This window comes from Dromaius novaehollandiae, chromosome 3 (assembly GCF_036370855.1).
Source record: "Dromaius novaehollandiae isolate bDroNov1 chromosome 3, bDroNov1.hap1, whole genome shotgun sequence".
Taxonomy (NCBI): domain Eukaryota; kingdom Metazoa; phylum Chordata; class Aves; order Casuariiformes; family Dromaiidae; genus Dromaius; species Dromaius novaehollandiae.
In genome coordinates this window covers 106,908,793-106,922,464 of record NC_088100.1, presented here as the reverse complement: position 1 = coordinate 106,922,464, position 13,672 = coordinate 106,908,793, and the positions used below count along the sequence as shown (strand labels likewise).

Here is a 13,672-nt window from a genome sequence, read left to right as displayed (position 1 = left end):
TTTATAAACACAAACTATCTGAATTTAACATTTTAGAAATACATGCAACTAGGAATTTAAATAAAAAAAGTTAAACAGTCTGCAGCAATATTCCTCAAAGATTTTGCAAAGTACGTAATACAGCTAAAAATAATATTCCTTTATATGTTTTAAACCAGCTGATATGGTAATACAGTGGATCATGAATACTGTCAATCACACAAAAAATGTACTGCAGATATCTGACAATATTGTGAGCTCAAAACATAGACAGAAAGCTAGCATACCTGAAATCATCTGTGAATATAAGAAAGAGATGTAGAAGTCAAGCATATGAAACAGAATGAACATCATTACTGAAATAGTCCAAGTGAGGAAAAAAAGTGAAAGACAAAAACATCACAGGATGCAAAGAAAATATTAAAAACCAATAGGTGCTGGATTTTCTGTCCACTAAAAAGACATGAAAAATTGTAAGAAATAATATAAAAAATAGAAGATCTGGATGAAGCTTAGGAAGAGGACAAATCAAAGGATCTACAATTGAAGTGTCAAAGAAGAACCAGTATATATTCCAAACAAACATATCACCATTAAAATGAGCAGCCAATACAACAATAATAAGAAAAAAAACTTAGTACAAAAAGCAAGTACATCTTGCTTTCTCCAGTCCTTGACAATCAGGGGGTGGAGGATCACAGATCCCAAGCTACAGTTTTTTGACACTAGTCCCAGCCTGCAAGCCAGGCATTTCCAGACTTCTTTATCTAGCTGATAAAGTTACAGCCAAGTAACCAGTAGCAGCAGCAGTAGCCTCCAGCCCACCAGTAGCAGCAGCAGCAGCCTCCAGCCCACCATTAGCAGTGGCAACTCTCAAAATGTGACTAGTTCAGGACAGAGATGAAACAGTTTGGATACCTCTGGAGAAATGTGCCAAACTGTTTCACAGTTTGAAAATTCTCCATTTAGGTGGCTTACCTGATGTGATTCTGTCTTGCATTATAACAGAAATTAATCTGATTCAGTCTTAAGGGACACTGAGGAAAGCAGACCAGTCATTTATGGGAACATGAGGACAATGTCAGAAGGTTAGAGGGACCATCTATCCCTCTATCAACAACCGGGAATTCATCCTCCAAACTTTCAAGGACAGGTTATACAGATTTCACATGCACACCGCTGAATTTTTCAAGCCTTAGGATGGGTCAGACAGTAATGTCCTCTCTTCCACCACCAGGCCTGTCATGGCTCTGCACCATCCATGGCCCTATGCTGTTCCCTGCCTCTTACGAGAGAGGAAAGCCGCAACGCTGCATGAGACATGAGCACAGATCCCCATTATGCAGGGCTGCGGTCCCTAAATTACCAAAGGTTCCTGGGGAGCTCCATCTGTATTTTTTTCCCCTAAATTGACCAAATTCAGTAGAACCCTTCCAGCTCCACAGGGACAGCTATCAATTTAAATATCTTTTTCTTCTCACCAAGCAGATAGTAAAGAAACTATACATTTTCTACCTTCTTCCTACCACCCAATATCTGACCTGAAATTAGGTAGAACATTTTACCCTTTCTCAAAAATTATGTGGAAATAAACTTAATTCCAATATACGATGACTGTAATACCTGTCAAGATATTTGCCAGTACCCTCAATGCCTCTCTTTCTTTTTTCCATGTGTCTCCCACTGAGCTAGTCTTGGAAAACAGCTCAGCCACAGTTAGTATTTCTCTTTATCATAATAACTTTGCCTTTAAACTAATAACCAAGTGTTGTATTTAATTTAGCCTCTCCAGGTTAATAATTAGTATGTGAAGGGAATGAGAACAAACAGATGGATACAGGAGTCCAGCTGGTCTCTTCCATGCTACTCTAAAAGGCTTGCCACCATTCCCTTTGAAAATAATTCTATTTTAACAAAGTATCACACACCACTGGGAAACAGATTTAATGAATAATGGTGAAAAAGCTTGCATTTAAGACCAAAATACAAAGATTTCTAAAAGCTTGCACATCTGCCTCAAAACCAACACCCCCCCCCAAAAAAAAAAATCAAAATTTTATCCTGTAATACTTAGAAAATGTCTAACTTGATTTTGGTATGAGCTCTATGCTTCTGCAATCACCAATAAGCGAGGATGGCTTTGTTTAAAACATCTCTTAAATGAACTTTTTAAAAATCAGTCTACTTTTCTTTACACAGGTTGAGTGATCAGATTTCTCTTAGCCTGTTCATGAACACTGCTATAGGCATACATACTCTATAGGCATACATACTCTAATAACAATGTCTTCCAGTGCCTAATTCCAGCATCTATATAAGATCGACCCTCACTGCTCACATCAACTTTCTGAACATAAGATTTCTGTGGACTATGCAGCAGATGGAGCAAGAGTTTCATTGTGAAGTGCTTTCACATATTTTCTTTGTTCATGTGCATCTGACGTCTGTCACCGGAAGAACAAACTCTAAAAAGCAGCCAGCCTTGTTTGTTTAATAACAAAGTAAGAGAAGCAAAGTTGAAAGGCTATTATACATAGGTATGCCTGGTAGGCTACTCAGAGACAATGTTATTAATATTTTCTACGTATGTCTCACCATACTAAACGATTACAATTGTTGTTCCTTCTGGAGTCTGATCTTAAAGAGAAAATATTATTTTAGCCTCTCGACAAGTAATGATATTTTCCTTAACTTTTTAACTATCAGTAGACAATCCACATTGTAATAACTGCAGGAAAAAAAATCTGATTGCTCTTGGAAAAAGAATACTAAATAAAAACTCAAATGCTTTGAAGAATTCTATTACCTTCAGTGAAGAACTTTATGTAACCTGGAATGGGGATACGAGCGAACACGTTACACATGTCACCCATTTGTGGAAACCTACCAGATCCTCCCTGTAAAAGCTCAGCTTAGCACTTAACAGGCTAAGGTAATTCCAATGGCAAAATCAGACTCTCAATGTGTGAGATTCTCTGAATTTTTGAGCTGTGCCTCTGCTTATTCTAAGTAATGACAGAAACATCTAAGAATTAGAAAGATACGTACATACAACTGAAGCCAAGCATGCACTCTCAAAAGGAATTTCACATATTTACCATTTTTGCACAAACAAGCCATTGACTACAGCCTGCGTAGCTGCAGCGTATGTTCTAAACTTAGCTTCCCTAACTCCGTGATTCCCTCTCAACGTGTTCCTCACACATCAGCTGACTTTACAAAGAAAATCTCTCCCTACAAAGGACATCGGAAAATTGCATGTCTTTTCTAACTAATCATTGTAAAACTCTTGATTACTCTCAGCTGTTATCTGAGAGAAGAAAGCACAGTAACTCTACTGGGGGGAGGCAAAGACACACAGAGCAAGGAAAACATGGTCTAACTGGCTGAGCATTTAAAGTTGTAACAATCGTTTTCATTAATAATTTCAAAAAGAGCCTCCAAAACAAAAACAACTCCCCCATCCACCAAGAGCCAAACATTTCTTTACTCCCTTCAGCTTTACAACTCAGATAATTCCCCCACTAAAATCCTCCATGGGATCCATACGAAAGGATATTACTTGAAGGATAAACAAGAGATACAACTACATAGCTTTAGTAAAGCTTTGTATTGATTTTGGTTATGTCATTAAAAGAGCAAAACTGGAAAAGGTCCTAGACAGAGCGAGAAGCATAAGGAAGTTGGCAACAACTACCCAAGCTCAAGCATGAAAGCACTTCAGTAAGCAAAATGTGGGGGAAAAAGAAGAGGGGGGCAAGAATGTGATAAAATAGGAAGTTATAGGTATTCAGTGGCCAGCAGCTGAATGAACTAGGGTAAACTGAATCTCAGAAAGGAGGATATTAGAAAGTATGTAACAATAAAGCTGCTGTGACAATAGTTTAGATACTATCATCAGGTTTAAAATAAACTTAATGAACCATTTTTCTTATTTAGGCCCTCAAATATTTTATTTAATTAAACAGATTAAAAGGCCTTTTCCACTCTGAAAAAGCTGGCTGCTTAAAGGCAAGTAAAAAATATTTTACTTTATTTTTATTTTACTTTCTTCCTAAGTATTTCGCTAAGATGGGAAAGATGTGAACCAACAGTGGGCAAAGGAGGAAGTCTGGAGGAAGGCGCCCAAGGAAGCTGAAAATAGCACTCTATCACTGTGACTAAGACTGCATCTTCACTCACAGAGAAGGCGTGCGTTTTCCTGCATCACAAGTAAGGCGTGAATCCTCCTACGGAAGCGCAGCAGAGCACAGGCACTACAGGTTTTTCCATGAGGGTAACCTTGGGTGGGAGCCTTCACAGCAAGCTTAAAAGAGCCTAATCCATCAAAAAGCTAATTTATTCTCTCCAACCACATCTAGCTAATAAAAGTAACAATCCGGCCTAACTTTGCTTGAAATTTTTAAGTTACCATGCACTAGCATTACAATAATAGAGAAACAATTAGACTTTGTCACTGGTAGTATTATCATTACCTGCTCTTGCAAAAGACTGCCACAGGCTATCCAGCAGCTCTATATATTCAACTATATGAACATTAATATATTACACAGGTGCTTTCATCAGAGGTAAAGAAGAGTTCTGTCTCATTATTCAAGCTAGCCATATCACAACTGTTTTTGTTTAAAACATAGTACTGCAACAACACTAGCCAAAGCTCCTCATGATTAATCAATTAAAATATGATATATTTTTAAGCCTGGATATTATTTTGTTCTTTAGTTAAGATCTCTTATTTTGTTACTACATCTCTTATTCTATTACTACAAGCCAGACACTCAAATATAAAATAGGATCATCATTCTATTTATCGCCAACACACCATCAGTTATCAGTGTCTACCTTGTTCAGAAGTCATGAATGTGTTTCACCCTCCCCTGAGTTTTTAAGTCAAGGAAGTTCATCAGTCCTTACCTGAGAAACCATTAGGACTATGAACACATACATCCAGTAAATATGCTTACAGGATATTCAAAATCTAAAGATTGTTTTACTGCTTCTTTCTTGTAAGTGCTTCTTTGGATTTGGGATACAGCTTGGAAATTAAAACAGTGAAACCAGCTAGAGCTTACTGTGACCAAATATTCCTCTTTCTCCTGTATTACCACTCTTTGAAGTGCAGTGCTAAGTACTGCACAGAACACGCAGATGTGAAGAAAAATATCCTTTTTTTTCCCAAAACATATTGGATTATTTTATTGTGAATGCAGGTTTCTATAACATCCCTTACATTCTTATAAAATGTCACAAACTTGAAATAGTTTGGCACATAGAGGGTCAGGAGTCACTGGCACAGAGCACTTAAATCTTGAACAGCTCAGTAGGAGTCTTTACAAAAGTCATCTTGAGCGTAAGCCACATCAGTGCTAACGAAGCAAGTGGAGCACAGACCACTTCTCATTGATTCACCCACAGTCTACACCTAAGGTGTCCCACAAGCATAGGAACGGCAAAACAAAAGAAGCAAAGTGACTTTTTGCTGCTAGATCAGCATGCAGCAAAACAGAGTAAGAAAACTTGAACACACACAGTGCACTTGTTCAAACAGAACAGCAAACCTGCTTTCCAAAGATTTAAGTGAATGTAAAAAGAAATTGTTGCTCAGCTGTCCTGTTAAGACTGAGAATTTAATAACATAGTGATCTCACATTCCCCAAAGAGATGCACAGAAAATCTACACTTTTTTGTTAACCTAAGTAGACTCTACTGATCAGTCACTACAGTCTGATCAGTCACTACAGTCTGAACCACGGCACTGCTCCCTGAGCACGTGTGGTTCACTGCTTTAAAGGTTAATTGTAGCCTAGCTGAATTTAACTGTGCAGAAGCCTACTACTATGAATGTGAACATATGTCCTTCAGCATAAGTCAGTGTTTTCTTTGCAAGTATACATGAAGAAATCCCTGACAAAATGCTCGCCTCAAAGGAAAAGTTTTTCAGCTGCCATCTTGCTTCACAAAGAAGCAGGATTAATATAAGCACAGTACTTTCCAATGCTTCTGCCTTAAACTATTTTACCATGACAGTTACTTTGTTTAAATAGTGACCAAAAATGCTGTAAGATTACAATAGCACAGGAAAACCTGCTTTAAGAAAAAGGACTATCTAAGCCATTCACAATTTTTTTTAGCTTAGGTTCAGTAAGATGCTCACCAAAACCCTGGCTAAGCTGCATCATCTTGGACAGCTATAAAGTCTCAAAGTGAGCTTGAGATCTGAGCAATTCTTTGAAGACGTATTTTGTGAAGTTATTCAATCAAAGGAAAAAACATAAGATTTATTTTTCTTAGATGAAATACCGCCTTCCCAATTTAAAACTCACAATTTAGCATTGAGCTGACAGAATACAAGAAATGTTAATTTACGAACTGAACAAACAGGACCAACATTAACAATTAACCAGGCTTGCTAGTGGATGTGGAGGAAGAATGAACTTATTACTAAAATTCATATTCAGTTCCACTATATTCACTACATTGAAGCATATAAAAGTTTCAAGACAACTCTCCCACTTTCCTAATTATTTTTGAAAACATTCAACTCGAGACCATTTCTTTTTGATTTGCCACTATCTGGACGGAAGGAAACACTGAAGACTTCAAAAATCTTTCTAATGTCTTCACTCCTGACAAAAAAACAAACAAGCAAAAAAACCTAGCGATTCTGAAGTTCCAGAAAGATTTAAAAAAGCATTGTGTTTCCAACAACAAAAAAATTAATAGATCATGTCATGACCACAATACAAATAAGGCAAGTTTGAAACATATCACTGTCTGCAACTTAAAAGTGGTATATTTAACCTCAAGGTCAGAATAGAGCATAAATGCATGTATGTATGTATAAGTTGAAGATACTAAAAGATAATTGCTGAACACCAGTGGCGGAACTTGGATAGAATGCTTTCTCTCTGATACCATGTAGCATTTGAAAGGTTTGCTCCACCTCTGAAGTTGTTATTAGGCCAATCTGTAAGCAATCTCTTTTAAGGCTTTATTTGCACTTGAAAAAAAATGGGCAGAAAGGTTGGGTTTTGGAGGGATTTGGGGGGAGGGAGGGGGAGATTCCTCCAGAACTGTAAACACAAAGCTCACTCACCTTCACTACAGATTTACAGCTGCACATTAATAGTAAAATCATCTCTGTCCTATTTACACAATAGTTTCTCAGTGAGTCTGTACTACTGGAAAAGAGTTTCTGAAGTCTTTTCTTGAGGCATCACTAAGATAGCAAGGCTAGGTCTATATCAAATTCTGAGAAGAAAAGAAAAGCCTGCAAGTGCAAATACAAGTCACTGATCAAGAATGTAATTATACAGAGACTTCAGTATTTGCACTGAAAAGAAAAATGATTTTTTTTCCAGTGGCTAAGCTATAGATATCAGTTAAAAGTTTGCAGGAGCTCCCTCTACTACAACAGGAGTTGTGAAGGGAAAAAACTTACTGCATTTATAGTACAAATACTAACCTCTAAATGTAGTGGGTTGCCTTGGAAAACAAATTCCTGTCTTTACTGACGATCAAAACATTTTAAGCACAGAGAGAGAAAATTAAAAAAAAAAAAAAAATCTATAATATAAACAGTAAGTCTGCCCAATCAGACAAATATGATGGTACAGACCCCAAAACAATCTGGCTACACAGAACAATCTCATTGTTCTAGTTAAATGTTTAACTCAATTGATCATGTAAGTACAGTCTTCAGAATGCCAAACTCAATCTAATGCTTTGTTCACTTAGGAACCTCAAAAAACCCCACAAAGTATGAAATGAAACAAGAAGTACAATCATACTGCATTAATTCTTTCTAAACTTTAACAATTGTTTTATAACGCCTAAAAAGAACATTGAAGCATTAAGTTATTCTTTTATTTGCTCCAAAACTTTTCCTTTTACATAATAAAAAAGAAATATTGCATATAAACAGCTGTTTTCCAGACAATTAAAATATGGAATTATAAAAAACAAAACAAAAAAACAGAAAGATGAAAAGAAAGAAAAGGAAACTAAACATCTATTTCATCTGTCCCATGATTATTTACATTTCACATGCAAGATTAAATTCGAAACAGGTAACGTACTTTATAATAGCATGAACACTGCTCTTTTCTCTGTGCATAATGCGCTAACTAAACATGTGTTTCCCCCCACAACATAGGAGTTCACTCAAGATCTATTGGGGGGGGAGAGAAACAGACAAACACAAACCTTTAAGATTAGGAGAATATACCCTATTCTTACCATTCAAACAAACATACGGCTAAATGGTATACTTATAACTGGGAAAAATATTCTTACATGGAGAAATACAGGCAATTTCCACTTTGCTAAAGCCCATCACTTGTGGATAAGAAAGATACAGCTGCACTCTTGAACCCATAAGGCTTGGAAACTAGGCCATTCTTCTGCTTAAGGCACTGAAAGAAGGAATTCTTGTCAGATACTTTCTCCCACGCCCCCTCTGTCCAAATCAAAACCATGTGTTCTTGTTGTGCAAAAGCAAATCCAGGCAATAAATAAATAAATAAAACATGGTACAATTCTTACTACCCCAACCCAACCACTCTATTCCATCCTGTTATCTCTTGCCCTACCTGCTTTTAGCTTGCTTTTGAGACATCACCCTTCTCTCGCTAGCCTCCAACTCTGTGTGCATGCACACGTATGTGTATGAAAATTATCATATTCTTCATATGATAACAAATCAAATCACGTTATCAGTCACTGTAGTATCTTTCCTCAAAACCCACCCCTGCCATGACATCTCTTAATCATTCTCATACGGCACTGGCTAGATAAGACAAATGACAATTCCTACGTTCCTCCTCAATTCTGGTCAGCGTTACCTCGTCATCCCAGCACTCCTGTCTTGTCTGTTGTTCTTTCATAGCACATGTGAGATATCTGGAGCAGAATTTACCAACTTTTTTTTTGTGTCCGAAAAGTATATAGCACAATTTTACCTTAAACCCTAGCAGTATGGGCAACAGCACAATATAAATAAGTATTAATAATACCCCCAAAGGATTAGGTGATATTTACTACAGAATTCAAAACAAATTCTTACACCAGACTAAGAAGTCTTCATGTGAGAAAAAACAAGCTATAGCACTCTCGTATCTTTATTAATTTTACTAAAGCAAATTGTATACAGCCTGTCACATCTCTATGCATTTTCTGTTATGTAGAACCCTCCGTAAAGATTTAAGAGAAAGTATCACCAACATATTTCTTTGCCTTAATTCAGGAAAGTCAATCCCCATTTTAATCACATGATGTGGTATAGTATGAAGGGGAAAACATAAAAACCCCTCTTTCCTCAATTAATACCAACTCAATGGAAACAAAAGAGCTACCGGATCAAAGCTTTTGGTTTCTGCTGCTCACCTCCTCCGGTCTCCAGCCTCAGCAGAGGTAGGAAGCTCTGTTCACCCAAGCTAACCCCACTCGCAAATGTTTCCACGCACTGAAAGGTTACCTAGGTAGCTTACATACAGTGTATCAAGAGGAAGTTGTAAATAAAGTTACATATACAAAGTCAAAACACAGGAAAATGTGCATTTCCAATACTACTCTTGCCTGCCACTTAAAGAAAATAAACCTGATAATAGGTATCTAAATAGTCTTTACTGCCTCCACCCATTAATTTCCTACGCTTACCCAATGGACCATTCAACAGCAACCATAATGCTTGACAATCTTTTTATATTTTGTGGCCTCAAAAACAGCTTTAGTGAAAGAGAAACAAAATTTCCTGTGAAACATATTTATGGGCATACGTTTTAGAGAAGTTAAACATAGCATTGGGAGATGCAGAGAACAGCAAAAAGAAGAAAAATTGGGGGTTCAATTTATGTAACATGGGCTGATCAGTTATACTGATTGCTTCACAATAATTTCCCTCCAGCTGTATTTTGCCCATTGCAGTCAGTCCCCTGCACCTTTCACTGCTTGGTAAGTTGTTATCAGAATGCTGATCTACAGCATGGCTCTCTCCCTTCCAGGCTATTTTCAAAGGGCACTATGGAATAAAAGGCATGAAGAATTATGGAAATATGCAAGTTTTCCACACATCCTGCCAGGAACTCCCATAATTCCTCAAGGAATGTATATTCTTATGACAGGTGCTATATCCAAATTTTTTTCCAAATGACAGAACACATGCTTGCATACTTACCGAGAAAAGCGTACAGATTCTTTTTTTTTTTTTTTTTTTTTAATTAAAAGAACAGTACAAGCAGCTGCCAAGAGACAGGGGGTGGTGGTGGTAGGGTAGCTCCCCATGATTTCATGCAACGACCTCACGCCATGTGCAAAGCACAGCTGGACGCGTACATAGATTTCTGCACAGAACTATCAATCAGCTTTCTCCAGGATACATAGCTACAATCTGTCCCTTGAGATTCACACAATGGAGCAACATTTCTGAGAGAGCTGCAAGTACAGAAAGGAAAAAAGACTGCTCTCCAGAAGATCACCATTACATGCAGAATTTGTGAAAGCCTCACTAACACATGTACTTGGGAATTGAAAATACACCCTATAAAGATGGATTTAACTTGCCAGGCCAAAACATTCATCCTTACCCTACTCTAACTCCTGCTTTCCTGTCCCCCACTCTTTCAAATACCTTCTCGCTTTAGCTGCAACTCACCACCCCAGTTACCCAAAGCTAAGCTTTGTGCACCGAAACCCATCCGCACAACCCCTTCATCAGTCTATTAGCGTTTATGAGAAGGAGGAAGCACATCAAGCCTGTTAAAAGTCCCACCTCACCCTGACAAAGTCCATTTTAAACCAAGAATTTCTGCTCCTCTGGGAGTCAACCACAAACCATCTCATCCATCCCATGTTTGCCACATTAGCAAGAGATCTTCTGCAGAGGAGATCATCAGTAGCACACAGGGCCCCTGACAGCACCCTCCTGAGGAGCCCTGGAGGGTAGGAGTGACAATCTCCTTAAGGGTACCCTGCTCCAAACCCAGCAGATGTCCTACCCACAGCAGCACTGGAATTACTTTGTGCTGATCTGGAAACTTATTACTGTATGGCTTTTTGCTGTTTATCTGACTGGAGGATTATACTCATTAGTATTAGGTTACAGGCTTACACCAAGACTTCAAGAAGCAAATGTGCCATTTTGAGTACGTTGATACACTGCACAAATCTGATTTTTAGAAAGCTGATACCCAATGCCTTCTCTGAAAAAAAAAAAAAGAACAAAAAAAAAACCCTTACCTATGTCTGCTGTCAAAATAGAGCATTCAAAATTAGCATAATAATTTCCATAGGAACTACTAGCACTTTAATTGAAGTTTTCATTCTATAGAAGCTGATGACATGTTTGAAAGTATTTCCATTTGCCTTGTGTATTTTGCAAGTCTTATGTACTGGATTACTGGATATACTCACACACCTTCCTTATCTCTTCCTGTCATCTAGGCCTTGTCTGCATTCCTGTATACCCTTGAAATGGAGACTCATAAGTAACATGCATCACTCAAACACGCACTCTGTTGTTTAATTAAACCAAAATGTTCACTTCCATCTCGAGGACTTTATTCTGCTCCGACAGTAAAATAGGACCCACCAGTCCATGAATAGTAAGGACAAGGCCAAATGCACCTACTTGCTTTACGCTTTAGCTAGTAACTACATTGATATTGCTAGGTCGGTTAAACTTCCACTGAGTGACTGATATTAAAAACTCAATATACTATGACGCCAAGCTAGGGTTTTACTCAGTTAACTATATTCTCTCATTTCTGTTACCCCTGTCTAAATCTGCTTCTTATACTCACTTTTCATTCCATATAACTCAATAACCTATACAGCAGGCACTGCTCCTTGGCTCATGTAGCACAAGGCCCCGACGCTGGCCAGGACCTGCACACACCGACGCAACGCGAGCCAGCGCCTCCCGCTTGGCGCCACCAGACCGGCCTCCTCCCGGCTCCTCAGCGAGCGGGACGGGCACCAGGGCACGCGCCGAGTTTTATATAGCGACTCCTTTATCCCCCTGCACCTTACACCAGCTTCCCGAGGCCAGAGACGGCACCCAGCCGCATCGGGGGCTTCGCAGCTCCCCGCTCGCTCACGACGACCGCCGCCGACGGCGAGGGCCAGGCCAGGCCGGGGGTTCAGGGCTCCTCGCGGCGGCGACGGGGCCCCGCGGCGGCTTCCGCGCAGCGCGATGTTGCGCCTCGCCGCCGCCGCCGGCAGAGCGCGGAGCCGCCGCGCGGCGCACAAAGGCGGGCGGCGCGCTCGGCCCGGCCGGTACCACGGCCGCCACCGCCGGGGGGGGGAGGCCGAGCGGAGAGGGCGGCGGCGGCAGAGCCGGGCAGCGCCGCCGGGGCGAGGGCCGCAGGCCCGGCCGCGCCGGAGGCCCCGAGGCCGCCGCGGCCCAGGTACGGCACTCACGTTCTCGGCGTCGCGCTCGTTGACGGTGGGCAGCGGCGTGCGGGTGGACATCTTGCGGGCCGCGCCCGGCGCGCTGGGCAGCGCCGCCCGGGGCTCCTAGGCCGCGGCGGGGCGGGTGGCGCCGCCGGAGCCGGGCGCACCCGGCGGGACGCGGGGCCCTGCTGCGCGCTAGGCGTCTGGCGCCATGGCCTCGCCCGCCTGCCCCTCCGCCCGCCCGCCGGCTCCGCGCAGCTCGGCCGCCGCCGCCGCCGCCGCGGCTCCTCCTCCTCCGCCCGCCCGCTCAGGTGAGCGGCCGGCAGCGCAGGGGGGCCACGCCGCCTCCCCGCAGCATCCGGCCGCGACTCCGCCACCTCCTCCTCCTGCCGCCGCCCCCCGCGCTCCCTTCTGCGCCGCCGCCTCCCCGCCCCCGGCGCGGCGCCGCCCGGCCCCGAGCCGCAGGAAGCGGCCGGCGGGCGCGGCCGGGCTGCTGCGCTGGGCTCCGGCCCCGAGGGGCGGCAGGGGGGCCCCGGGGAGCCGCCGGGACGGGGGCCGCGGCCGAGGCGGGTCTGCCGCCGCCCGCGGGCTTCCTGGGGGCTCCCAACCCCCCCGTGGGCGCCGGGGCGCAGCGAGGCGTTTGCTCGTGCGCCCGGATGAGCCAGGCCGCTTCGCCCGCTCGGCCGAGATCAGAGCTAGGAGGCCCTGGGCGACGCGTCTCCCCGTCGCGTCCGGCCGGCACGCGGTCCTCGGGCGTTTCGCCGGTGACTTCATGCGCTTAAAATTAGGAACACGCGTTTTTATCTTTGAGAAGTTACTAGTGTTTATGCGGCAGCAGCTTTTGCTGTCAAACCAGCCGAACCCTTCACCGAATTCTGACCAGTAAAAATAAAACAAAAAAGACTCCTGCCAGAAACAAAAGAAGAACAATGTGCCCGAATTTCCATTGTGATATTTCAACAGATTTTTCATAGCTGAATGTTATTAAATGTGGTCTGCAAACAGACTTTAATAAATCTGCAGAGAAAACCCATGTTCTGAAAGAGCTATCCTGCGAAAAATATTCTGGAAGGCACTTGATAGGCTATATACCTACGGGGGTAGTGGGAAGTCCTTATGCATCCTGGTGAAAGGAGAAAAACTGTTATTTACCACCTGTAAGTAGATTTTAGTTTTGGCCTAAGGCATGATGCAAGAGCCCCTCTCTGGTCTGAAAACTTTTTTAGCACTGCGCAGCCAACACTGGATTTTCCAAGATGTGTGGAAAAACAGCTGTTGGTCTGTGGCTGATACAGGCACAGGC

The 13,672-nt window shown here is 41.9% G+C and overlaps 1 protein-coding gene across 6 annotated transcripts in view; it reads right to left on the bottom strand.

The window, feature by feature from the left end:
• The window catches only part of MARK1 (microtubule affinity regulating kinase 1), a 65,855-nt gene extending 53,055 nt beyond the window's left edge, over positions 1 to 12,800 (bottom strand). For 2 of the 6 annotated variants that reach the window (XM_064509719.1, XM_064509724.1), the window contains exon 1: positions 12,397 to 12,797. In XM_064509719.1, coding sequence (XP_064365789.1) covers positions 12,397 to 12,447 — 51 coding nt within the window. In that variant the 5' untranslated portion in view covers positions 12,448 to 12,797. Of the gene's footprint in view, positions 1 to 12,396 lie in introns of all 6 variants that reach the window. The other 4 variants (XM_064509723.1, XM_064509720.1, XM_064509721.1 and 1 more) reach the window with 4 other exon arrangements.
• Between the last annotated feature and the right edge of the window lie 872 nt (positions 12,801 to 13,672).